The sequence below is a fragment of the Tiliqua scincoides genome, chromosome 1 (genome assembly GCF_035046505.1).
Source record: "Tiliqua scincoides isolate rTilSci1 chromosome 1, rTilSci1.hap2, whole genome shotgun sequence".
NCBI classification, from domain to species: Eukaryota; Metazoa; Chordata; class Lepidosauria; order Squamata; family Scincidae; genus Tiliqua; species Tiliqua scincoides.
The window spans coordinates 127,053,772-127,081,025 of record NC_089821.1 but is presented as its reverse complement, the minus strand read 5'-3'; the positions used below and the strand labels follow the sequence as shown (position 1 = coordinate 127,081,025).

The window sequence follows — 27,254 nt, the reverse complement described above, 5'->3', positions numbered from 1 at the left end:
GTCTCCAGTGTTTTGGATTTATCTTCCATTTCTTTGTTCTTTTGTTGATTCTCTCCTGTTTGTTGCATATTACTCATTTGTCTGTTGAATTAAATTTCCAGGCTAATTTGGATTTGTAAATATTGATTTGCTTGTTGCTTTCCCATTTCCAATACTTTTTCCATAATCCTTTGTCTTTTCTCATGTGATTTGGATATAACATCTTTGAGTTGCACACTAAGATCATTTAGTTGTATAGTTAACGCATCCAAACTAGCTTGAACCCGCAGACATTGATTTGTTTGTTGCTGTCCCATCATCACTAATTTCTCTATATTGTCTTGTATTCTCTGCTTCCTTTCTTTCCCTTTCGGTTCCTCTTGTGTTAGTTTTCCCAAGCTGAACTCCAGGGCAGAAGAGCTCCTAACTTTTGCTCCTTTTCCTATCATCCTTTTTCTTCCTTCTTATTTCTTCTTTCTTCCTATTTCACTTGTCAAGTCCTGTTCTTGTCCTTGTAGTATCTTTTTTTAGTCCACTAGATGTCCCTGATGTTCTTATTTCTGTTCATATCTTATTTCTGTTATTTATATTTGTTTCTATGTCAACCGCATTCCTTTCCAGGAGATAATCAAAGGAATGTAAACAATCAACCACTTCTATTTAAAAAAAAAATGCAAGTCTCCAGGCACTCCACAAGCTCTCCACAGGAAAACGAAACTGAACACTCCACAACAATAATTGTATTCCAAGATGGTTAATTTGTAATCCAACAAATTTTAGATTTATAAAGTTAGAGTCATGCACTCATATTTCCATAACAAGCTCGGCAGATCTTCTCCAAAACTTCTTCTCACATCAACAAACAAATACGCAGAGAAAGCCTCCTCCCTCTTCCTCTTCTCCCAGGAGGGGGAGAGCCTGCCCCTCCTTCTCCTTCTCTCAGGCAAAAGCTTAATCAGGCAGTCAATTAGTCAATTAATGCCAGACACACACAACAGAACAACACTCACTTGCTTCTTTTAGCTTCCTTCCCTGCTTGGAGCCTTCAGCTTAATTTCAGCATTGAATCCTCACCATCACTGACATCAATGGCTGGGTTCCCTTGGAGAAAAAACAGTCCCTGGCTGGACCCCTCTTCTCCAAAACCGTACACCATCTGTAGGATCAAGGCCTCTCCTGGCCATTGATCCTCAGATCGCATCAGACCCACGATACTGGGAAGAAATAGCGTGTTTTCCAAGAGCTTTCCAGGAGCTCAGAAAAACATGGGTACTCAGGCCCCGCCCCCTCCCTTTTGTTCGTTTCCTATGTGGCTGTTCCAGGGTACTTCACTAGAATGGGTATACAGACCAACCTGTAGTGACAGTGATTTCCAGGATCACAGTGACATGAAAAATATGCTGCTATGATTGCAGAAATCACTGCTGGCTATGTTTGTATACTTACTGTGCATGTAATTTGTAATAAATATATTTTTGGGAAAGATGCAAGGCTATATTTATTTACATCTCTCTCTTTTTGTTGTTCAGATATTCCTCTTAATGTACATTTTAAAACATTGCTGAAAAACTGTGAGATCAAAGGTGATCCTTTTGAAACTTCTTCCCTTGGTTTAGATTTTCAAATGTCTCCATCAAATGGTATGCAATAAATAACTTTTTTAAAATTATGTCTTTTTGCACGATCTTGTTTGTCCTTCAATGTTCATGCATTTTTGACTGGTGGGAATTAATAGTTAGTTAATAGTTAATTATCGTCAATTAAATACAATAATTTCAAAATAACAATTTTGTAATCTTTTTTAAATATAAATTTTATATAAATTTCATGCATCTAAAATAAGCAACATTTAGTGTTTCTTTTCTGGGTCATGATACAGTGTGGCACCCTGTATTGAACAAGTTGCCCCTTCTGACTTAAGTTACGCTTGGGCATGTAAATGTCAAGTGTAGGTCATAACAGAATGAATGAAAGCTTTGTGCTTCTAATTGCAGATAGTTTGTTTACATATTTATTACTAGTGCTTTACAGCCCAATCCTATCCACACTTTCCTGGGAGTAAGCCCCATTGACTCTAATGGGACTTACTTCTGAGTAGACATGCATTGGATTGGGCTCTTAGTCTTTCTAAGTATTTAAAACATAGGAAAACAATAAGGAAAAAAGAAAGTAAAATAATGTTTGTTGTATTCTAGAAGTATATAGTCAGTATAAAGCTTCTAGACAGTGGAAATATGGATATGAATCCAGTTCAAAACATCAGGCTACATCCCAAGTATCTGAACAGCTACAAGAGGGAAGGAAGAAAAGACATTTCAGTGAGACAGCGATTGGTAAGTAAAAAGAAAAATAGCATTTTGCACAAAAATAAAACCCCTTGGCCGTTGGCTGCAGCTCCCATTACATTAATTTTTTGTTTGTTTGGAAGTGGGAAAAGTTCAGTCTCAGTAGTACTTTCTCCTAGCAAATAATTGGGATGCAGAGAGCTAGGTGTGTTTGCTTGCTGCACTAGAATGTGACCCAATGCAGGATGAGTCAGGTTTTGAGACAAAACTTCCTTCCTGGAGGTGTCTGACTGACAAAGTCGTCAAATTGCTGCTGCTAGAAAGAGAAATACACAGGGGGGTTTGCTGCAAAAGTAGGAAGGAAGGCGTGTGTTAAAAAGTGGAAGTAGTAATCTGCTCCATGCCTCCTGCTGATCAGAGCCTCCCTTCCCCCACCAGTCAGTTGTGCTCACCATACAGGGCAGGCTGAAAAAGCAGTTCCAGTTCTCAGTGTGTCTGACTGAACACCCAGTTCTCCCAGCACTTGTAGCCATAGTTGGGTGGCACACTATGAGGCAGACAAATGCCATGCTTGGCCATTTGATCCACTGCTGCCCCCCCCCATTCCCTCCATACTTTTTTCTCTCAGTTTCTTGAAAATGGGAAATACTTGCATTTCCTTTACAATGACAGCAGACTTTTGGCAGCCACTGACTCCAGCAGTGGCAGGCCAGAAGCAAAGTTTTGCTTGAACACTCCTGCATTTGCAAATCAGAAAAACGATGCCCGCAGCCAGAGGAAGAAGAAGCTCTTTGCTTTTGTCTTCAGGAGGAGGGGTTGGGGGAAGCCATTCAGAGTGTCAGTTTCTCATCTCCTTCCCCACCCACTTTTCCGTGATTCACCAATGTGAGGACGTATTTATTGTGAACCACCGCACCAGAAATGGTGGAAGTAAAATAATAGGAATCGAAGGCCCAACCAGGCTCAGGCAGTGCCAAGGTGAGAGAATGCCACAGTCTCATCTTGTCGGTTCTTCCTCTGAGAATGCTGGCTTTGAGGAAGGTGGGCTTCAAGGGACAATTCTGCAGTTCCCTTGGTTCCTTTTGATAGCTCCCCAGGGAGCCATTGCAGTAGACAGGCCATTAAGCACTTCACTCGCATGTGGTATGGAAGCTTCTCTCCCACCATATAATTGCACTTCGCAAATGCGCCAATCCCTCTGGGGGAGATCAGCTTTGTGCCAGGTTATGCAGTGATCCAGAATCTGTCACAGATGACTTTATAATCCAATTCATTAATGAGCATTCTCATTGCTACTGATGGAACTCACAAGTCTTGATTTGCCTAGACATCAGCTCTCTAGTCAGATCTGATCTCTCAAACTCAGAGTCAGATTATCCTCCATCCAAATATTCTTTCCCTACACCTTTGTGCCTGATGCATTGGGGACAGAGTTCTGAATATCCTTGTCAGTGTGCATATAAGCTTGTAGTTGGAAATTGTGTACTATTAGATGAAGTGCTTCTGTCTGTACATTTTAAGCTAGATTACTTATTTGTTTATTGTAGAACATTTTTATCCTTACCTTTCCTCGCAAGTAAATGGGCCACCCAAGGCAGCTCACAATAGTGAATTAAAGAACATATTGCATATTAAAAGACAGTATAAGCAATGAAAAATAAATAGGAAAAATGGCCAGTTTTAATGTTGCAGCACATTGTCCCATCCATTTTCTATTTCTGACTTTAAGGGTGTTGGAAATGTACAGTTCGTGCCTCATTATCCACTGGGGTTCTGTTCCAGAACCATAGTGGATTTAAAAAATCAGTGGATACTAAATCAGTGGAAAAATAGGAAAAATAGCTTTAAAAACCCACTTCCAGGTTTCTTTCTCCCCCATTGTTGCCTCAGAATGCATTGATATACTCGTAGATGGTATACTACATTCAGGCACTAGATGGGGTGAATAATGGAATCTAATTGAATGAAATTATAATTATTTAACAGCATGAAGATAGGAAATTGGATTTTGGTGCTTTTTTTCCCTTGTTACAGTGTATTTAAAGAAGGACCCTGGTATCAGTGGTGAGTCAAATTGGTGGATACCAAATCAGTGGTCACTGAGGTCTGACTGTGGAAAAATTACAATCAAGTTCCATTTTCAAGATAAGGGTGGCAATTGGTTGCAAAACCAGCTGTTCTTAGTGGAAAACTACAAACACGATTCTTACTTGATATGATTCAGCATTCTGTGTCTGGCAACTGTTAGTAAATGAATTCAAATGGCTCCTTCATTGGGTTCTTAAGGATTTGATTCTGGTTCTAGACTCCACAAAGTATTGAGAAACATGATTTCTGTCAGGTGTTGAATGTTGTGATAACTGGTAAAGTTTCCAGATGTGTACATCTGAGAAGAGTGAAAGTGATGTAGAACTCACTAAGATCACTTTTCATTCCAGTATTGTGTTCCAAATTTATGTATTGTAGTCTGCAGACGTCCAGAGTTACTAAATCAGCTGTTCAACATACATGATGAGTTCATTTTACAGAACATCATATCAAAATAAAGGAATCTTATTTTTCTTTTTGTGGCAGGGGAAAGTGACAACAGCTTTGAAGCATTTTCTTTTCAGCATGAAGAACAAGAATCCCATAACTATGACATGATGTCTAGATCAAATCACAGTTCATCACAGGTATGCTAAAATTAATGTAGTAGGAGAATTGCAGCCTATTCCTCTACAACTGCATTAGGCAACATGGCATTAAAAATGGCCTTCATTGCCTATAGCTAGAGGTGTTTGTTTCCAGTAAGCTAGGATTACAGCCTAAGTCTTAATGATCACAATAGGTTTGCGAGTAAAATAAATAACATCATTTTCAAAAAACCTATACCTGTAGCTAAAGTGAGGAGAGCCAGGGTGGTGTAGTGGTTCAGAAATTGGACTTAGACCTGGAAGATCCAGATTCAATTCTGCAGTTAGCCATGAAGCTTCCTGGGTGACCTTGGGCCAGACACTCACCTACCTCACAGAGTAGTTGTGAGGACAAAAGAAGAGAATGAACCACATATACCACCCTGAGTTTCTTGGAGGAAGGGCAGTTTAGAAATGTGAAAAATAAATAAAATAATAAAATAAAGCTAACCCTGGCAGGTGAAGTAAAGCAATCCAGCTGTGTCTCCTGGCAACTATATCTCCAGTGTGGGCTGTTAACATGAAAGCTATGGCACATGATTGAAATGGCTTTCCTGAGACTCTAGGAGCACCACTTGCCCATTCTAGAGCAAGTAACACCAGTGATGCCTGCAGCATGACCTGAAATGGGTTTTAGACCTTGTGCAAAGGATAAAAGTTGTGCTTTTGGCAGAGTTAGGACCTTTGTCCAAATCTAAAAAGTTTAGGTGCCAGTATTCTGAGAGATGGGTCGAATAACTTTGTTTTAAAAATAAAAGCAATTTTCTGTTTTATAAAATGCAGAAGCAAAAACTGAAACTCCTGAAGCCAATTTTACTCTGTCTCTGGGGTTATTTTTCAGTTCTACTTCACTAGGAGAAATACCTTGCATTTGGCAAAGTTCCTCATGAGGGATTGGATTGTCTGTCAGTAGATGGTCAGAAATTACAAAAGATTCTCTGATGTTGGGAAAACCTTTGCATTGTGGGCAACTTTACTGCATCATGGTATAATTTGATAGCAAAGGCAGGAATGTGGCAGGCGTTTTGCTCTCAAGTCTTTTAGGACTCGGGGTATACAAACATACACGTGCATAGTTAATATTCATTGCTTATAGCCATTATGTGTCACTATATTTGTCTAGTAAGTTGACCAAGGACAGATGCTGACCAATCCTGATGCCCACCCTTTGCCCTAGTGTTAAGGTATCAAGGTGGTTTATATTACCGTGACAGATGTACCAAGCCAGTGAAGGAAGAGTAGCCAGCTTAGGAATGGGAAATGTTTTGGAATAGTGGGAAACACTTCAGTCATATTCTTCTTGAGTATTAAAAATGGTGCTTTTACTAGTTCTGTTGCATTGAGGTTTATTTTTTAATGTTTACACAAGGCCATTTACTCTCATCAAAGAAATAATGACTTGTTATTAAAACTGTTACTGATTTTATGAAATAATTCTTAAATAGCTCAATTCAAGACGGAGACTGAGAAGTGAGAGCTCCTATGATATAGATAACATTGTTATCCCTATGTCACTGGTTGCACCATCTAAGCTGGAGAAACTGCAGTATAAAGAAATTCTTACTCCCAGGTACATTTAATTTGTTTACTGTCCATTTGCAACATGGCACAAACCGATATTTTGCAAGGGAATATTCAGCATTAACATAAATAAATACAGAATACTGTGTGAATATAAATGTGCAGTGTAAACATTAGGACAATTGGGGAATATTTTGCAATAATTTTCAAGTTGCTAGAAGAATGCCTCTCTTCATGGCAGAGCTCAGAAGGTTTGGAAACTATTCAGATTAATTTGGGGAGATTTGTTTTATTTGATGAGAAAGAGAAGCGCTCTTTGCTTCAGCACCAGCCCAACACTCTCAGTTTTGCCATGCTGTGATCCTGTGGGATCATTGGGATTAGGTACAGGAAGTACTGTTGGGGTTGGGGTGGGAAGGGGTACTTTCTTTGCCAACAGAAGAATCCAGCAGAGACCCTCAGGAAACGAGCAGAGTGTAGTGGGAGTGCACTAGGAGGTGGCAAATCAGTTTTTTCTGGATCTTTGTTCAAGTATTAATATGCACAAGCAAAAAACTGACTTGGTGGTGTGTAAAAAGAAGCTTAGACGAACTCTCAGCCCATAACTTTCAATTAAACTTTAATTTGTTTATTTGTTATAGTTATTTGTTTAGTTATTAGTTATAATGACTAATAGTTACTTTGATTTTTAGTTATTTGATTTTTCTCTGTAAACCACTTTGTGAACTTTTGTTGAAAAGCAGTATATAAATACTCATAATAATAATAATAATAATAATTCTGCAGTTTGTTTAATTTATGGAACGAGTGCAATTGCAATGTTTACTGGGGAAAATGGTTTTTCACAAAGTAAATGAGTTTTATTAAGAAAATCCTACACTGAGGAATCTGTTTTCTCATCAACAGCTGGAGAACTGTTAGCCTCAAGCCTTTGGAAAGTCTGCACAAAGATGAAGAAAAGGTATGCCGTATTTCCACTATACTGTTTATACTTTAACAAAATGTGAACAATTTTATGTTTATCTGAATATTTTGATGTTTCTTGGTGTGAGGATTTTGGTTTTTGATATTTTGGTGTGAAGATTTAAATAATACCACTATTCTTGGCATAGCATCTAACCGCAATTTACGCTATGAAGATGTATAATATGACATGTATTACAATGTGTTGAACAATAGGATAGATAAAAACACAAAGTGTAAGACAACGGAAAACATTTTAATGATGCAAAACAACTAAGATTACCCTTGGAATTAGCCTCTGAATTGTATAAGAAATATTAAAAAATTCAACACAACAATTCTTGTGTTACACATTGTTATTTACAGGGAGATCCCCCTATCTGCAGTTTCACTTATCCACCGTTCCATGGGTGCGCCCCCTGTGTACCCATTAGTTAATTTAAAGACTTAACCAGCATGGCTGCAGATTCTTGCGTAAATGAGGTCATTGCTAGCTTAACAGCTCATAGCAACATTTAGACTGCCTTCTGGCAGCCTGGTCACTTTAAAAAAAAAATAGAAGTTCCACTACTTGTTAGCCTCTATCTATTTTGTTTTAGCGACTAGGCTGTCAGGAAGCAACCTGAAGCTTACTATGAGTGGATGAGCTCATAGCATCCTTGTTTAAGTAAGAATCTGCGACTGCAATGGTTAAGTCTTTAATGGGGGGACACTCTGCATATGCATGGTTTCTGGTATTCGCAGGGGGTTCCAGAATGGAACCCCTGCATATGCTGGGGCACCACTATATAGCATTACTTTTGTTTGTAGTCAGTAGTTGTGTAGTTCCCTCGAAAACTTTTTGTTTTTAAAAAGAAACAGTATTTTAAATCAGAAGATAAATACATTTCTATTACAGAATAACAAATGACAAAATACAAGCATTTGTTATGTAGAGTACCTCAAGCAAATATGCACAAAATTTATAGCAACAAATTTATTATGCTATAATTCACATATACTGCATATGTATACACAGAAGCAGTTGCTTGACCTAGTTAGGGCCCAGTCCTAAGTTCACTGTGTGGATTTAGCCACACCAAAGGAGTGCATGCTTTATCCTGCGGGAAGGGGCAATCTCAGAGGTCTCCTTGAGGTAAGGGAACTTTTGTTCTCTTACCCCAGAGCAAGACTCTGCTACTCCAATTAAGGAAGAGGGATTGGGGCATGGAACACAGTTAGGACCCAGTGCACTCCAGTGCCACCGAGATCCATTCCTCCCTTGTCCGTACTGCTCACCCCCAACTACTCTCTGCCAGTAATGTGCCTTTGCTGCCGGAGGTAGCCAGCAGAGACAGTGGACCTCCAGCACCACCACCATTTGTAGATTTGTAGGTTTCAGTTTGTAGCTTCATTGTTATCTGTTCACTCTTGATTGCAGAGCAGTGCGTTTAAGTGCGATTTTGCAAATGAGGTTTTTGTGAGCTGGAAATTCCTTTTTTTGTTACATTGTAAGAGTGTTGGTATTTTATATTTCATTCTTTTTAGATACTTATTTTCCAGATGCACTAAAGAATTGCTTTGTAATTTTCTCTCATTTTATTGCACATTTAAATGATTATTTGATGTTCAGTTTGTATCATGACATTGAAGCCTTATATTAACTAACTTCATAAACTACTCTTTAAGGTGGATTTTAGTTCCTTTCCTATTATAAAAATCATTTGAGCAGAATTCCATTCTTAAGAGCAAATTGTTCCTTTATTATTTTGAAAAACACAGCTATACAGTCAGCCTACATCTTAGGCGAGGGATACATTCTGAGGTTGGCGCATAAAGCCAAAATAACATATAGTTGAAATTCCCTTAAATCCAACAAATACATAGTGAATACTAAAATACATATGTATTTTAGCACAGTATATGTATTAAAGCACATTATAAAAGACATGTGGGAATTGAGGGAATTGCTGCTTCATTCTCCTCTCCAGAATGGCTGGCAGAATCACCTGCACAATTCAAAGTGTTTTTTCTCTTTTTTTGGGCGGAGTAGGAGGCCTGAGTGTATATACTTGAATTTGTGCAAGTCTTTTGCACACAAAATGCATGCTGACTGCACTTGAAAGTTTTTTGTTCATGCTGTGATGTTCTGGCAAAGTGTGTGTGTGTGTTGGATGGTTTGTACTTATGTCTCAGTATAAATGAATTGTGTTCCTACCATATATATCGTATTTAGGGGTTGTTAAAAAACCAGGAATGAGGTTTTATTTCCATATGATTTGTATTTAACTTTTAGTAACACTTACAGTTTGGGCATTGAAAATCTAGGTAGAAGACGTATCAGATGATGTGTATGCTGCACGCCATGCAAAATACGAAGAGAAAGAGAGAGCCCGGTGGTCACTTTGGGAACAATGCCGATGGCCCAGAAGGAACAGGCAAGTTGAAATTAAGGCACATAGGAATATTGGTGTAGTTCCAAGCTATTTACTCTGAGTGGATGTTGCTGGATGTCTCTACCCTGAGAACCATCAGGATCTCTGAGTCACCTGGAGCTGCTTCTCCATTTTTGGAAATAAACCTCATGGATTCAGTCCAAAGTTCCATGTGCATTTTCTCTGTTCATGCAGTGTTCATGTATGAGTAAGTGATATAACAAGTAATATCAAGTTTGGTTTCTAAAATGGATTGTCAAGAAACATTTTAAACTTTTTCCCTCAATTTCTGTGAGTGTTCTATGCTTTAGGACATGCTTTTGTTCTAATTATTTCACAATACTTTACACACCCAGAATGCCTTTGTGCTACTCTAAATTTACAGAATTAGCCTACCTCAAAAAGCAGCAGAAAGCTAAGAACTTAACATACTGTATCCTTTGGCTTCTATGAACTTTTTTTTAAAACTCTGTATTATTAAAACTATATTTAAAAAAAAATTACAGGCAGCCAGGGATTGTGTCCAGGTGAATGGTGATGAAGGCATCTTTTTTTCCCACTTTTGTCTTTTTTATGGTGTTCCTCTGGAGGTGGGAGCTTTTCCAGCCCTATAAGCACCTCCAGAGGAACACCATAAAACAGTGCTTATACGGCTGGAAAAGATCCCAGTGGCCATCAGTTGTTTTTTTTCCCCCTCACTACCTACTGCAGGAAACAGTGCAGTGATATGATATAAAATTCTTGGTGCATTCATTGCCCACAGAGGTTTAGTGAGTAAGAGTTAAAGAACAAAATTTCTGTTGCAACCACTCACATGAACATAATTGAGAACTGGTGTGGTGTAGTGGTTAAGAGACCAAGCTGTGAATCATTGTTTCCCCAGTTCAGATCATCCATGAACTCACTAGGTAACCTTAGGCAAGCTGCTCTCAGGCTTAGCTGTAATTTGAGGATAACAATGCTTATTCACCTTACAAGCTAATACATAAAAAGCGCTTTGCACACTCAGAAAGCCTGTACAAATGCTATGTATTGCTATTAAGAGAAAAGTATGCAGTCACCATTAGTGATAAGCCTGACCTCTTCAGACATTCAAAAGCAGGCAAGCAAAATGTTTGTGGGCTAGTAACTTTTGTGGGTTTAATTACAAGACAAATATATTTAACTGTTAAGGAGCAAGCTTTTAAAATACAGTTAAATATCATGTGTCAATTGCCTCAAAAAGATGTGGCAGATTGCAGGCCAGAACACATCATAGAACTGCTCCAGTATTCCTGATTCTCACTAACATTTTTTGTACACAGTAGGAGTGACTTCAGAGCGCAATCTTGAAATGAAGGTGAGCCCTTAAGCCAGCCCAGGAGTGTTGCAAATGTGCCATAAAGCACGTTTGCACCTCCTTAGGAGTTGACTGAGTAGTGCATGGACATGCGCTGGCTCAGAGGCTGAATCCAGCCTCTGCATTGCTGGGAATAGGTAGGTTTGTGCCAGCCAACGGTGGCTGGTGCAGAGGGTTGAAGTGGGTAGCAGGAGGGTGGAACTGGGGTGTTTTTAGGCAGTGGGGAGGACAGACCAGTGGGCTTCAGGAGGGGCGTGGGACCAGCCTGGGTGACTTGGAGCCCAAGCCTGTGCATGTCTACTCAGAAGTAAGTCCCATTATAGTCAATGGGGTTTACTCCCAGGTAAATGTAGATAGGATTTCAGCCTTGGGCCAGATCCTAACCCCCTCCAGGCCAGCCCAGTGTTACACCAGGCTGCTCAGATCTGCACCAGCGATTTCAATGAGCAGACCTAGCCCCATGGGGTGGCTGCCATGTGACACAGCGTGAGAGGAAATATATCCCCTTACTGAGTTGCACAGCAGCCACCACCTAGCCTGCGCTGGATATGATGCAGGCCAGTTGGCCTGCCTACTCCAGCACAGGGCCTACCTGTTCTATCCAGCACAGGTTAAGATTAGGCTGCCCATATTCTAAAAGCGCCCTTTAATATTTGCATTGTTTTTCAGAATTTTCAAACCTTTAAAATGTCAACATCTTTTCTTCCTTGAGATGAGTTCAGTTTGGATGAAACTGGGGCTTTATTTTGTTTCATTATAGGTCATACAGCAGAAGCTCTGAGGGACAAGACCCAGCACTAAAAGAAAAGCAGGGCACCTCTGATTTTACACAAAATTTTCCTGAAAACACTGCTGACATTACTTCAGAACTCTACACTCTCTGCTATAGGTCATCACAGTCTTCACAAAGAAATCAAGAAAGGGTAAAAATATACTCTCATGTACAGCTACATGAGAAGCTGAAACTATTGACTTGTGGGCAGCTGAAGGGTCTCCCTTGACATTAGAAGAAATTATAATTCAGCCCAGGGTGGTTTAAATGGTTGCTCAGCTTTGCATTATAAAATACTTGTACCATAGTGGGAGGTGTCACTGTTTTCCCTTACTTTTGTTTCAGAGTAAGGCAAACTGAATGCTGCCCATTGGGTTTGTTGGGGAGGAGGATTGCGAGTATGGTAAATGTTTCATGTTTGATATACCATATAGTACAGTTATCTAACTGCTGTATTATATATCATATATATCACACACGGTATGTGGTGGTTGTGTGGTAGGAGGCAAAAGCATAGCTGGAAAATCTCTAGATAAAACTATGCTTCAGCTGTGAATTCAATTAGGAGGCCTTAGGCAAGTTACATTCAGTTTCATCACCTTCCCCTCTGAAATGATCCAGGTCTATTTTTATAGGATTGTTGTAAGGGATAACCTAGAGGGTCAATATAAAACTCTTTAAGAGTTTTAAGAATCAGAATGAGTGAAGACAGGTAGTTTTAAGAATTTTATACACAATGTACTGTGTTAAGCAAGCCCTACTCAAAGCTTTTTCTCTACCAAATGGTATTTGGAGCCAGTTGTCACTGGCAAGACTTCTTAAACTAGGGCATTGCAATGCCCCAGCCTAAGGGCCCTAGCCTCTGCTCCCTTAAGGGGCGGGGGCAGGCAGCAATGCAATCCTCAAGATCATGTCACTAAGGGAGGCGCAAGGACTGGCATTTACTTACCAGTCCCTGTAGCAGCAGCCTCCTAGGTTGCAGAGAGCCCTGCTTGACCCTGTGCAGGTCTTCCCGAAGCTTAAAAAATGAAAGTGGAGCGATTGTGCTCTTCTGGTTTTGTGGAGGCGGGGCACAATCGCTTGACTTTCTAAGCTTTGGGGAGCCCTGCGGATGGTCACACATCCAGTCCCTGTACCCCCTTAGCGATGCGATCCTGGGGATTGTGTCTCTCTCTCCCCCCCCGCCCCCCACAAGTACTTCCTGAGGCTCAAACTCTTCCAGAGAGTTTGAGAACCACCGCTGTAAGGAATGGCACACACTCATTGACAGTTTTCTGCCTAGCAAGTAGCTTAGGAGTCAGTTGAATCCCCTCTTACTTTTTTTTCTTTCATTCCTTTCAGACTCTGGTGTGGGAACATCGAGTTTTTCCACTTAAGGAAAAAGAAGCTGAAGCTTTAATCTGCCAAGATCAGATAACTGAGCAAGAAAGTTCAAACATGGCAATCGACAGTGACTTTGACTGTACTTCGTCTGCTACTGTTGGTTTGCCAAACAATAACCAACTACAAAAGAAAAGCTCTGCTGATGAGCTAGAAGGGGGCAGCAACCAAGTCTACTTGGGAATTGGCAATACGAGAAAACAGAGGTGACAGACCAGAATGTGGTTTATTAAGAAAACTAACCAGGGCAAAGGAATGTATAAGGTAAAAGCATTTTTATGTTCATACAGGCAGGAACCACTTGACTTGTATTCACACTTAACACATATCATTGGTCATTTTTTCAGACAGGATAAGGATCCCTGGGCAGTTTCTTTTTATCTGAACTGTAACACTATTTTCAAGCTGGAAGCAGCTGTGTCAAGAATGGATGCTCTTAACCTGCAATCACCATTTGCTGCCACTTCTTGAAAAACTGAAAGGATTACAGTTTTAACTGTATGTGTAGTTGCAGAACAGCAGAAAGTGTGGTTTTCATTTAGCAGGGCAACAATTTCAACTGAACACAGAAAAGCTACCTGACCAGCTGCTGTGTGGCGTAGGTGGATTGGCAAAAAACACATTGCCTGGCTAAGTATATTGTTCCTTTAAAGGAGAGCTTTTTGCCTGTTTGAAGAATCAACCATTTATAAATTTGATAATGTACCACATGGTTTCTTAGAAACCATAAACACTTTACATGAAGATAAAGTAAAATCAATTTAAAGGATTGATTTTTCTGTATTCCACAATGGATCTGTATTTAATTTTTGTGTGCAAGGAATGGAAAAGACTGAGAAATCTAAATATTACTCTAGAGAGGTACTTTCCATTTTTTTAAACAGTATATTTAAAACCCCTTTTCTGGCTCCATAAAGATTTAAAACTATGTACTATGTTACTATTTAGCAGATTATGAACATTCATTCCATGCCTTGGAATACTTAAAAGGGGGGAGGGGGAGCAAGAGAAATGTAACGAAATAGTTTTAGATACAGTAGGAATACCATTTTCTTTTCCATATTGATATTCCAAAATACCTGAAAATGCAGATGACATCCCACACACAGAGTTACAAATCTGCAAACAGAAACACACTTGTGAAGGCACACTTCTGCCAAGAATGGAAGAGGTGTTCTTCTTCCACAAGGATTCTCTGGATGAGCAGAATATTCCTTCTGGTCTCAGAGATAGGTTGTGTTCATGGAATGCAATTCTGTTCATGGCACAGTTACTTTGGATGCAACCCTGTATTTGGAACGTTGGAGGCATACTCCAGTGGCCCTAGAGATGATGGTATTCAAAAATGTAGTTTGGATTTGCCACCCACATTTCAGTGATGCCTATTCAATAGGGCTAAGTACTGCTATGAAGAGGGTAGCTGTTCTGTGAGGTATAGCGGAGGACATTTAATGCATCATTTTTTAGCACACTTTTCCTCAGTGGGTCATGTCCAGAATTAAGTTCTGCTGAGTACATGGCTTAGTTTTAGTATCTTTTTCTCTTCTCCCCAAAATGGACTGGAAGTACACTGGATATTGTAAAAAAACAAAATGTTCAGTTGCATTTCTACACTACAGCCTATGTTAGATTGTAGTTTACTGTAAATTTTGTTTTAACTTTTTTAAGCAATTTTTTGTCCAGAAAATAAAACTTTAATCTTGCCTCTGATACTGCAATTTTCAACACAAGGTTTTAAAATTAAAAGTTATTTCTATATGCTACTACAGTGTGATATCAGTGGATTGAGATGCCTAACAGAGTTTAGAAGCTCAGACTTTGGATGTGGATACCACAAATCATGATTATGGTGTGCTTGCTGGCTGAGTACCACAGTTGGTAAACTTCCCTATGGTGTTTCTTTGCATATTCTTCCAGGGCCTGGGTCCTTGTAGCTGTGCAAGACTAACTGTAGTTCCATGATTAGGCTAGTTACTTGTGTTATCCTTCAATAACATAGAAGCAATTTGATTATTGCAAGAAAATAGTTTGACCATGCTGTACTGTTTGACCACACCTGCCTACTGCAGCATCCTTGGATCTTATAATTCCACAAATTTGAACCTGCACTTTTGCTAGCCAATATCTGATTTGACACAGCTGCCTTAGACATTTGTTATCTCTTTGCCTAAGGTATGTATGTGTTGCAACAGTATAATAAAAGCCATTGCGCTTAGGACTTGGCCATACAAAGCATGAGGCTCAAAATGGTCTGGGAAAGAAAACGTGGTTCACTCTGGGTTCTTTCTAACTCCAACTTCATTTTATCTCCAAAATAAACAGAAGGCTGATCCATAACCCCAGTTAAGTTTCACATCTTTCTTAAAAGTAACTATTATAAAACTGTGACTAATCCAAAGTCATAATAATTTGAAAGCTATACTTTAACTATTTTGACAGCTTCCTTAAAATTAGTCTTATGCAGGCCAAAATTAAATGACTTCTGTTTTTGCAATTGCTTCCATCTAAGGTGGCACTTAACACATTCTATATTTGATCAATACACAACGTGACATAGCATATCATGTCAATCAAATGTATATCTTTCAGCTTCTGGCTACACATACTATCATACAGGCGTCTCCCTAGTTTCTGTGATTCCCCACAGCCCAACTTCCATTTCCTTTATGTTCCTAACAGTTATAGGAACATATAGGAACATAAAGGGCTCTAGGCCCTGCTGCATCAGGCCTAGAGCCCATCTAGTTCAGCTTCCTGTATCTCACTGCAGCCCACAAGATGCCCCAGGGAGCACATGATGCCTGGTCCTGGTCACATGCCATGGCTCTTGCTTTAACCAAGCATGCCATCACACAGTCTCTTGTAATTACTGTATGCCTCTTGCTTTAACAGGCAGCCTAGAAGGAAAAGTGAACATTAACAGGAAGCAGGAAAACAGGAAGTTAATGTTCACTCAATTATCTTGATGAAGTACCATGCCATATTTAGGTCTAGGCCCGTTTTAGCACAGGGACCCACTTTTTAGAATGAGAACCTGTCAGGACCCACAGCAAGTGATGTCATGACTAAGTGATAACAAGCAGGAACTTTTTTTTAAACAATCCTAGGCTGCAATCTTACACTTACCCAGGAGTAAGTCCCATTGACTATAATTGTTGAAGGCATATACATAGTACCCTGTTTAAGTACAAATCTATCACACTTGCCTAAACGCAAGCACATGGTAGCATCAAGTCTTATATTAAAAAATAAAATATTGAAATGAATGAGGCTCACAACCCACCAAGTGGGTCCTGACCTACAGTTTGAGAAACACTGGTCTAGGCAATTGTGTCTCGAGGAAAGAGGCAAGTCAGTTATCCATTCAAAAGGTGCTGCCCCTAGTTTACTAGCATTCAACGAAGTAGTAAAAGTTCTCGAATCACTACCTCATTAACAACTGTACTTCTGAAATTGTGTAGAACATTTTTATTAGTTAATAGCAGATAGTCATGCAAGATGTATTGCATATTGAGAGCCCATATTACTTCCAGATTCTCAACATAATAATGGGTGCTTATACAAAGCACCTGCAATTTTGAAATACTATTAAGTTCAACAAGCAGTCAAAATTGCCATAAAACTGTGAGGCATAAAAAAGCACCATGTCTTTGCCAATGTTCCTACTTTAATTACTTCCAATGCTGATACTGACCTTCAGATAGCCTGCTCCTCTTCCTTTCCATTCATCATTAATATCTGTAAATCTATAGAACATAGCAGACTGGACCTAAAACCGATAAGCAAGGTCAGTCAAGCTTTTTTTCATTGCAAGTCTTTATTTTCAAGCATTTAATAGCTTTATAGGGGAATGAACAAATTTAATTGTTGAGTAGAGAATGAAATACATTTGCCTTCCATGGCAAGCCTGTACATATGATTTCTAAGCAAGAAGTGTCCATATTTTGTAATGTTGATTTCAGATTTGCCTCAAGTAGTCAAGGGACAGTGCACTTCCAGGCTGGCAAGACAATCATACTGTGTACCTTCTTGCTTTTTTGCAGAGTCGTCATACTTGCCTTAGCAGCAACATAATTCCATAATAGTTATTTCACCCACACCCAAGCAAACAGCTTTCAGCTCTCCAATAGCAGCCTGGTTTCACCGGTCAAGAGAGCGCTTCTGAGCAGCTTCACAACAGACATTTCTCAGAAGGTTGATCACAGCTCTAGGGTCATCACTCTTCATTATAGCACTTCCAGACACAATCATGTTTGCCCCTGCCTGAGAAAGGGAAATACCTTTTATTTTACATGAAAAATATTTATTCCATCAGTGATTTTTGTGACCTTGATAGTCTTCCACCTTTCAGCCTCTTAACATTCTGTGATGCTTCTAGTCTTGCATTTTCTGCTCATCATTTCTGTCACCTTACTCTTTTGTACCATTCTATTCATTGGTTTCCTTCACTTTACATTTCTTGTGTTTACTTGCAAATATCTCCATGGTCTTTTCATTATTTATCCATATGCACTTCATTTTTGAGCTTAACTGCCCAATAACAACAAAAAATTTTGCTGTGCTGCTTTGGAAGTTAGACCTATTCTTGGATACATTTGGGGTGCTGATTCCAAAAATGGCATTGGTTTGGCCGTATCAGCTCTAGTTTTGGAAGTACTGCAGATGTGCGAACAACCAGCTGAATCAGCGAATTAGGTGGCTATGCTGTATCTCAAAAACTAGAGCTGATAGTGCAAAACTGATGCCATTTTTGGAACCAGCATCCCAAATAAATCTAAGAATAGGCACCGAAATGTGTTTTGGGCTGTGTTACTATCAGTGTTCCTTTTCTTAATAGCTCCCTATCACTAGCCTGCCATCAGACAGCCACCAATCTCCCTCTGTTTTTTCCATTCAGGTAACTGCTTAATGCAATGGTTCTCAAACTCTCTGGGAGAATTGGAGAGCCACTAAGTACTTTGAGGGGGGGGGGAGGCAGCAGCGCGATCCTGGGGATCGCTAAAGCGGAAGTGGAGCGCGATCACTCCACGTTTACTTTCACTGCTGCTGGGAGCCCTGCTGCAGGTCACGCCGGGCTCCCCGCAGCCTGGGGAGGCTAGGGTAAGTGCACCCAAGCCCCTGCAGCCCCCTGGGCGGTGTGATCCTGGGGATTGCGCTGCTGCCTCCTCCATGCCTCCAGGCTGCCCTGCCCTTTAAGGGGGCAGAGGCCAGGGCTCACAGGCTGGGGCGTCACAACGCCCCAGTTTGAAAAGCCCTGGTTTAATGGACAGAGCTTTTCTCCATTCACATTTACTTTCTATTTCTAATGCATCCTGTCTTATCATATTGTTTCTGAAACTAGTCGAAATGAGAACCAGAAAGATACATCAAAGTTTTAAGTTCTTAATGTCTCTTGTACAGTTTGAACATTTAAAACCCAGACCAGATCTAGAAAACATAGTGCAAATTAAATATATTGACTGCTTTTTTGTCATCTTACCTCTGCACATTTATGAATGGTGTCAGGTCCTACTCCACCATCCACTTCAATATCCAAAGAAGGAAACTGTGTTCTCAGCCAATGAACCTAGTTGGCAGAATAGAAAAATAATACAAGTAGAACGATCAAGTCATGAGAGCTGTAATGTATGGAAAAAACAGAGGTCACCGTTTCACTGTAATAATGTCCTGAACTAAGCATTTTAAGGAAGTTCCTATTACCCTGCCATATACACTGCTGGTGTACCTGGAATATTCCAAAAGTCAAGCCTACCTTTGGCATCATATCTTCCATGAACTTCTGTCCACCAAACCCAGGTTCCACTGTCATAACTAAAGCCATGTCTATCTGATTAGCCCATGGTGCTAGATATTCCACTGTGGTGCCTGGCTTAATAGCCAAACCAACCTATAGAAGAGAATTGCAACACATCACACAGTAAATAGTGCTCCAGCTGAAACTGTTTCCCCATTAATACTTGTAAATAAATGTGACTATAGAATCATCATGAATTGTGCCCTGTATCCCAACCAGTAATAGGAGAAAATCAGGTGTCTCTTTCCAGTATGCATTCCTGTACTCCAGGTTCTATGCAAGAGCAGTCACCTAGGTGCCAGGCAACTACCACTAGGACAAACTGTACAGTGATTCTCAACTGTATGCTGCATTTTCTGCTCATCATTTCTGTCACCTATGCTGCAATTTAGAAAAAAATTAAGGTGTGACAGCCCAAAGCTGCCAGGTGCCCCTCCGTGATTTACTGCAATACCCTGTGCCCTTCCAACAGCCATCACTAGGGGCAAATAATTCAATGCCATCTCTGCACCCGAAACAAATGGAGCATTCAATCACACCCACTACAGAGATGCAGAAGCATTAACTTTTTCAGGTGACTCCCTGTAGTATCTGCATGAGTCACTACTTTGAGGTTTCCTCTTTCCAGTCAAGTTACTTAGAACAGTAACACACATAAAACAAGGAATGTGCTCTGCTGTAGGCAGGCACACTTACACTTGAAAAGTTAATTTTTTTTAGGGTAAGTGAAGTGGGCCTCCAGTTTTAATTCAGGAAAAAAATGTTTGCTACCTAAGGGATAGAAAATATATGTTATCCAATGGCATATCCCTATACCGCTGGAGTTACAGTTAGCAACAGACTTTCTAATGTACAAGTTTTTGTAAATAAACATTTGCATTTGTCTTTGTATTTCATATAAAGCTCAAATCTAAGATTAGTACTCAGATATAGTCAGTACTGTGCATGCACACTTGCAAGTGCTAAACTCTTACCATACCAACTCCTCACCTTCATTCCATTCTCCCTAATATCTTTAATAAGTGCCCCTGGATTGTCTGAGGCTTCTATGTGGAAGGTATACTGGTTTGCACCTGCTACAGCCATGGGTTTCACCCACTGCTCTGGCTTGGCAACCATCATATGCATATCTAGAGAAACCAAACAGATCAGAAAGATGAATTAAAGGCACATTTACTCCGAGTCTCTATCAGATATTCATAATGCATACAATAAAAACACACTAGATCCCAGGATCCAGACCAGTGGTTCCCAACCTGGGAGTCACAATCCCCCAAGGCAACCAGAACCAATGCATTTCCCCTTAAGGGGAGCGGCAATCCAGCAGTGACAGTGGGACGCTGACACTGCTGAAGTTAAAAAACGGGTTTTCGGACTTGCCCAGCATGACGGCAGCGGCTGGAGATGCCACAAAACCCAGGTTCCTGCCTCTGCCACCAGGTAAGTCCAAACCCCCAACCTGCTTTTTATTGCAGTGGCAGCACAAACTCAGAGGTGCTGTCACTGCCAGATCACCACCACCCAGCAGGTCCTCAAAAAGACTTGGTGGTTCCCTTACCTTTCGGAAAAGGTTGGGAACCACTGCTCTAGACTGAAATCAGAAGCTGGGTCTTGTCTTATGGGAAGAGTTGCCATTTCCTTTCTTGACAGCAGCTTTGTTTCCAAACCTATCATCTTTTCCAGGCCCCTTACATGTTGTTTTAATAGGAAAAAAAGCCACATTCACTGTTTTTGCAGAATTTTATGCATAAGAATATTTACACCTATGTTGTTTGTGCATGCAAACAGTAATGAAGCCTGATGATTAGTTTATAGGAAATATTACAAAACAGTATGTTTTAGAAATACAAAAGAAAACATTTGCTCTCCATGTCTAAACCTTAATTGTCAATAAGTCCCACATTTTAAAATCAGGGGTAAGAAATATGCAATTTCTTCAGATAGACAATACTTAATTATGTCTGAAATAACTTCATTTTAATTTCTGATCTTTTAGCAAATTCCAATGATGTGTTTAAAGCACCAGCACAAGATGTGAATTGGCTCTCCAATTACTTCTATGCTCACCAAGGTTTTTTGAGGAGCAAAGCTTCAATGTGTTTATTCTGCATTATAGTATCAAAATATCTTGGAACAAGAGTTCATATTCCAACCGTTCTTGTTAAACATCCCATCACGGACATGCAAATATTTAAATGACAGTAACTGTGTAACAGGCACATTGGGCATAACTCTCCAGTACACAATATTATTCTAATGGATCTGTTGCTGTAAACCTATCATTGCTCAATAGTATTTTTGGATCACCTTTAAACAATCATGATCATTATTCCATGCCATCTGCACAGTCCTCCTGGCTCAGCATAAAGCAGGAAGAGGACAAAGCTCCCCACCAGAGGCAGAAGTGTGGAAATACAATTCTACTTCTGCTAATTCTAATTCTGAAATACAATTCTACTTCTGCTGCCTATAACCAATCAGGTGTTCAAACTCTGTATGCATTAAATCATGCAACAGGATATTAATTTTAATGAATAGCTTACCAAAGAAGGGCTGCTGACCCAGCTGCTTCCGAAGGCTCTCTACGACAGGATGTCCAAAAGTGATGTTTGGAACGAAATGCCTACCCAATTAGGAAAAAAGATATCTGTTAAGATTCCTACTGAATTAATATTTGGAAGGCTGTGGCTCTGTACTGTCAGAATGGAGGTAGCTTTTTGCTGTGCCTTTATAGGGATGTAGAAAAATCTTAGAAGTCTCATACTTCAGTAATAAACATTAACAAAATACCTATGAAAACAGGAAAAGAACATATCAGCCAAGAGATGCAATGAGTGTCTGGTTTTCACTACTATATTCCACCTTTTGGCCCTTCATGGGGCCCCATCTGTAAAAACAGTATGGTTGTAATCAATTCCATGCATCCCATTATTGTCAGTGGAATTTAAGCCATCCGTGTACAGAATCTCAGCTCTTACAAAAACACCACTAGGAAGTTTCAAGAACTTCAAGGATGCACACTTTCCCTTGCATTCAGGAATGTGATGTGACAGCAGACTCAAACCAAAGGAGTTATTAACTGCTTTTACTTGACTTGAAGTCTTGAGTATTTTCCAAAGCAACAAGAGTGTTCATACAACAAAAGTGTGTTTTTCCAGCCATTTAAAAAACGCTTCTCATTTGAGAATGAGGTCAATATTGTTGCTCTGTTCTCAACTTCCATATTTTCAGTCAAGGCAGGAATCGACTGCTGGCCAATCCAGTAACCCCACCCTTCTGAAGTGAGAACGGGGCCCTACGCACACAGGTTCTTCCACACAATTGGGGGCCCCACTGCACAGATGCAGAGCCCCATTCTCACCCTCCACCAAACGTGGAAGACTGGGTAAGTCCAAAGCGCAAAGACTGTGTACTGATCTAGTGTATGAAAGGGAAAGAATGAACAAGGTTCTTACATTTTCAGGCACTTATTTCTACTTTGCCTTGGAATACTGTACACATTTATGGCACTTGTAAAAACGGGAAGAGAATGTGTTTTAACACTGCAGTCAGAAACATTGCCTTGGAATACTGTACACATTTATGGCACTTGTAAAAACGGGAAGAGAATGTGTTTTAACACTGCAGTCAGAAACATTGCCTTGGAATACTGTACACATTTATGGCACTTGTAAAAACGGGAAGAGAATGTGTTTTAACACTGCAGTCAGAAACATTGCCTTGGAATACTGTACACATTTATGGCACTTGTAAAAACGGGAAGAGAATGTGTTTTAACACTGCAGTCAGAAACATTGCCTTGGAATACTGTACACATTTATGGCACTTGTAAAAACGGGAAGAGAATGTGTTTTAACACTGCAGTCAGAAACATTGCCTTGGAATACTGTACACATTTATGGCACTTGTAAAAACGGGAAGAGAATGTGTTTTAACACTGCAGTCAGAAACATTAGCACTTATTGACCACAGTCTATGCAGATTTTTATTTCCTCCTGTTTCACCCACAACTACGGTAGGCATTTTCAAAAGTGAGATCCACAGGCTGTTTTGTCTCGCCCGAGCAAGTGATAGGAATTGCCTGCTGATTTTGTTCACTGTGTTCCTTAACACATTAAGGGCACAATCCTAACCAGGACTACTCAGAAGTAAGTCCTATTTTGTACAATGGGGCTTACTCTCAGGAAAGTGTGGTTAGGATTGCAGCCTTTGAAACAGGAGGCAATGAAAATCTTCATAGATGGGTGTGCGTGGGGTGCTTGGGTGCCTTCCCAGGTGGCAGTGCTTTTCAAAGGACTCCAGAGAGAAGGCTCTGCCTCACCTGCCTCCCCACCCACCCCATGCCCCTGCTTTAAGCAGGAGGCTACTGAGAAGGGCTGCAAGAAGCCACCCTCCACACCTCCACTGGCCCCAGCCGCCACCCACAGGGCACCACGTCCTGCCACCCGGGCCAGAAGGAGGCGCTCCTTGGCAAGCGCAGCGCTACTGCACGAGCCACGGGAGCTCCTGCGCCCCCAGAGCCTAGGGCTGCCGTACAGGGCTCTCCCCTCCGCCGTGCCCTGCGGCTCCCTCTCGCCCTCCTCGCGGAGTTACCCGTCCATGACGTCCAGGTGCAGGTAGTCCGCCCCGCAGTCCATCATGCGGCCGCACTCGGCCCCCAGCGCCGCCAGGTCGCTGTTGAGGATGGACGGACCTATCCGGCACCCAGACGCCATGCCCCGCGCTACCCGACTGACCGACACCCCCTCCGCCGGAAGCCACTGGGCGCGCCCGGCTGCGTCGACGGGAAAATTGAGCCTGATGGGAAATGTAGTTCTCAAGCCCGAGTCGTTCTCGGTTTTGAAGCACAGCGCGAACTACATCTTCCGTAAGGCTAGGTGTCGAGAGAAGCGAACGGGCTGCTCAGGCTCGCCTTATAGTCGCCTCCTAAGGTAGACGAGACGCAATTGCCTGGCTGGACGTCAGTCAAAAGAGTGCCGAGCCAATAGCAAGTCACCTCGCCCAGCCACCTGGAAAACTTTCCATCCAGGTGAACTGCTGGTCAGTCTTACAGCAGTTCAGGCTGAAGCGCACAGGGCGGCGCCTGCACTTCTCTAGGGTCAGAAAAGACCCCCCTAGTGGGCTGCTGCCCTCCTTCTTCCCAGGTGGAAACTCCTCTGTTGTTTTCCTTATGCCAAACCTTTTCCCCTGGTGGCTCCCTTGACCCACTGGCCACCCCCATTACAGCTACAATCCTATACATTGCACAAGGTGGCAGGTTTCACGTGAGGATTCCACGGCTCCCACAGGGAAGCACAACCCACAGTTTGGGAACCACTGCCCTATGGTCAGTCTCAGCACCTGCCCACTTTCATGCCACCTCTTTTGGAGGGCAGTAGAACAGTGGTTCTCACACATCTCGCACCGGGACCCACTTTTCAGAAAGAAAATCTGTCAGGACCCACCAGAAGTGACATCGTGACCAGAAGTGACATCATCAAGCAGGACCATTTTTCACAATCCTAGGCTGCAGTCCTACCCACACTAACCCAGGAGCAAGTCCCATTGACTATCGTTGTTAAAAGAACATACATAGCAGCTTGTTAAAAGTGCAGGTCTGTAACACTTCCCTAAATGCAGTCACATGCCATGGCAGCATCAAGTCTAATGTATTAAAAATAAAATATTGAAATGAATGGGGACCCACTTGAAATTGGCTTGTGACCAGCCTGGTGGGTCCCAACCTATAGTTTGAGAAACACTGCTGTAGGAGATTAGGAAAGGAAGACCATGATGTGTGACACTCATGCACTGGTAGCATTAAAAAAAAAAACATACATTTCGCAAAATAGGCCTGTTGATCCCTAGAGTGCATTTGTTGTGTGAAGTTCTCAAAACTGCTAGCCTGAGAGACTGTAGCCAAGGCTTCCCATTTGATATAGACTCGTGTTAAGACAAGTTATTGTTTTATGATTTTCACTGATGTTTGCATAAGCCACTTTGGTCATTTTATCAAACACAGGGTATAAGTCTTGCAAAGGAATAACTAAGGGCCCAGTCCTATTCAACTTTCCAGGCCCAGTGTAGCCACAAGGCAGCCCCCTGGTAAGGGAACAAATGTTTCCATACCTTGAGAAGGCTCAGTGACTGTCCCTCCACCACAGGATGCAGCGCACACCCCACTGGCGCAACTGCACCAGCACTGAAAAATTGGATTGATTTGGGCCCTAAGTAATTGTGCCACCCCAAACTCCCATTCCCATCATGACAATAAAGTGTCTGCCCTATGAAAGCATTCCAAGCACACCCTGATGCATAAAAATTCTTATACTATGCCAGCCCCAGTGCTGGTACCAAATGGCTGTGAGTTCAAGGGCAAAGTCAAGTTCTAGGCCCACCCAGCTTCATGGCCACTGCTGACATTGGATATTGGGTCTGAAGAAGGGTTGACCAGATGGGTCATTGGTAAGTGCCCCATTTGGTCAATCCATAATGCCACCCTGATCAGCCTTTTCAGATGTAAGAGTTCTCATACCAGCTGCATCCTGATCATCTGCATGCTACATTTACATATACAGTAGCCATACATACACAGTGGCTCATCAGAGTTATTTTAGGTAGCTCTCTCTTCCAACAGAGGGAACTGCAGCAGTGGTATTATCTGATTTGAAGCACAGCTCCGGAATATAGATTGGAGTGCAGAGCAAGGATCAGAACAGCTGCACCAGAGCATTCTCAATAAAATCTGAGTCACTGAAACTAGGCTTCTGTATTCCTGGAATAAAGTGGCAGGATTAAAATACTAAGGGTCAGTGAACCTGGATTTGCTATTTTCTTGGGACTGCAAAACAGGGGAAGCAAAAGGTCACAGGTTGTCAAGGTCTACCATAGAGGTTACTGTTGGGATACAATACTGCATAATATAAAGATGATTCTACATTAATATTTCCATAACCATGTCTATGTTCAGCGTGGTGGTTACAAGCCGTATATAGCTTGCCACAAATGTAAGTGTGAAAACATGTGATTTGCACATTGCCCAGTGATTTGCATGTTGCAAACACCCATTTTCTGAAAAAATAATCTTATGAACACAGATACTCTCAAATGTAATGAAATATTTGTAGACAAGTTTTATTAATTATGCATATCTAAACATTAAACTCTTGTAATCTCTTTCATAAACATAATTCAGTCATCTCTATATTTTTATTTTATCCTTCATCTTTGGTCATTTGGCACACTTTGCAGATATATAACAATTCAGCAGTATAGCCCTGAATCCATGGTTTTAATAGGTTCAAAGCATGGTTTCAGTGGGGCTTCATTTTTTAATTAACATTAAACTTTGCAGGTTTAACAGGTACAGATAGATATTTTGATATGTATGACTTCATTGTACACATGAACAAGTATTTTCATAAAGTCTCTTGCTTTCAGATTATTTATCTTAATAGTTAACATGGCAAAGCAGCCCTTCTGTCATTTCCTGTACATAGCATATATCAATAAGACAATAACATTCTCCTGACTGCCCTGAGATTATACTAACTGTATGTTCATTTTTTGTAATTGTAGAGATTTATACAGGATGTATTTTATTTTTCCCTTACTATATACTTTACACATGTCTTTGGCAATGGGAGTTCAAACTAACAGCCCAATCCAAAGCTGCCCAGTGCACGGGGCTCTCACAGCACCGAAAATAGCTGCTGCGGTATCCTAAGTGCACCAAGCAGCCACTGGCAGCTAAGGAAAGTAGCCCTGCATTGGGGCTACTTGATTCTACAGCAGCCCTTGGGCTGGAGCAGAATCAAGAGCCTCCATGTCGAGTCACGAAGCCTGACACGGAGCACAGGATCAGGTGAAGCTGAGCTCCACTGGTCCTGCCCTCCTCCCACTCTGCCCCCTCCCCCGGCACGTTCCCTCCCTGCCCTCCCCCACCTTCACTCACCCCAGAACACCTCCTCCGTCCTCCCCCACCTGCCCCCACCTACCTCTCTGCTGCCCGGTGGGTTCGGGTGAATGCCGAGCTGCAGAGCACTGGCTTTTCACAAGTGCTAGCCCAGCACCGGCTGGCACTGAGCTAGATCCAGCACTGGGCCGCTGCTAAGAGCTCGCAAATATGCTTTATGACACATTTGCAACAGTGC

At 41.2% G+C, this 27,254-nt stretch overlaps 2 protein-coding genes across 7 annotated transcripts in view; one reads left to right on the top strand and one right to left on the bottom strand.

Moving 5' to 3' along the window:
• The window catches only part of KANSL1L (KAT8 regulatory NSL complex subunit 1 like), a 49,455-nt gene extending 34,417 nt beyond the window's left edge, over nucleotides 1-15,038 (top strand). For 3 of the 5 annotated variants that reach the window (XM_066625598.1, XM_066625675.1, XM_066625759.1), the window contains exons 8-15: nucleotides 1,509-1,619; nucleotides 2,175-2,312; nucleotides 4,839-4,939; nucleotides 6,385-6,509; nucleotides 7,367-7,421; nucleotides 9,731-9,840; nucleotides 11,937-12,099; nucleotides 13,290-15,038. In XM_066625598.1, coding sequence (XP_066481695.1) covers nucleotides 1,509-1,619; nucleotides 2,175-2,312; nucleotides 4,839-4,939; nucleotides 6,385-6,509; nucleotides 7,367-7,421; nucleotides 9,731-9,840; nucleotides 11,937-12,099; nucleotides 13,290-13,538 — 1,052 coding nt within the window. In that variant the 3' untranslated portion in view covers nucleotides 13,539-15,038. The remainder of the gene's footprint in view (nucleotides 1-1,508; nucleotides 1,620-2,174; nucleotides 2,313-4,838; nucleotides 4,940-6,384; nucleotides 6,510-7,366; nucleotides 7,422-9,730; nucleotides 9,841-11,936; nucleotides 12,100-13,289) is intronic. The other 2 variants (XR_010794381.1, XM_066625889.1) reach the window with 2 other exon arrangements.
• Nucleotides 15,039-17,126: 2,088 nt separating this feature from the next.
• Nucleotides 17,127-23,863, bottom strand: RPE (ribulose-5-phosphate-3-epimerase). 2 transcript variants are annotated; one of them, XM_066636719.1, is made up of 6 exons: nucleotides 23,716-23,863; nucleotides 21,666-21,745; nucleotides 20,113-20,252; nucleotides 19,081-19,215; nucleotides 18,808-18,894; nucleotides 17,127-17,591 (listed from the first exon to the last, which is right to left on the bottom strand). In XM_066636719.1, exons 1-6 carry the CDS (start codon nucleotides 23,835-23,837, stop codon nucleotides 17,469-17,471), a joined length of 687 nt encoding a protein of 228 aa, XP_066492816.1. In that variant the 5' UTR covers nucleotides 23,838-23,863; the 3' UTR covers nucleotides 17,127-17,468. The 2 variants fall into 2 exon arrangements, with proteins under 2 accessions (XP_066492816.1, XP_066492817.1); XM_066636720.1 differs by lacking the exon at nucleotides 19,081-19,215.
• Nucleotides 23,864-27,254: the final 3,391 nt, after the last annotated feature.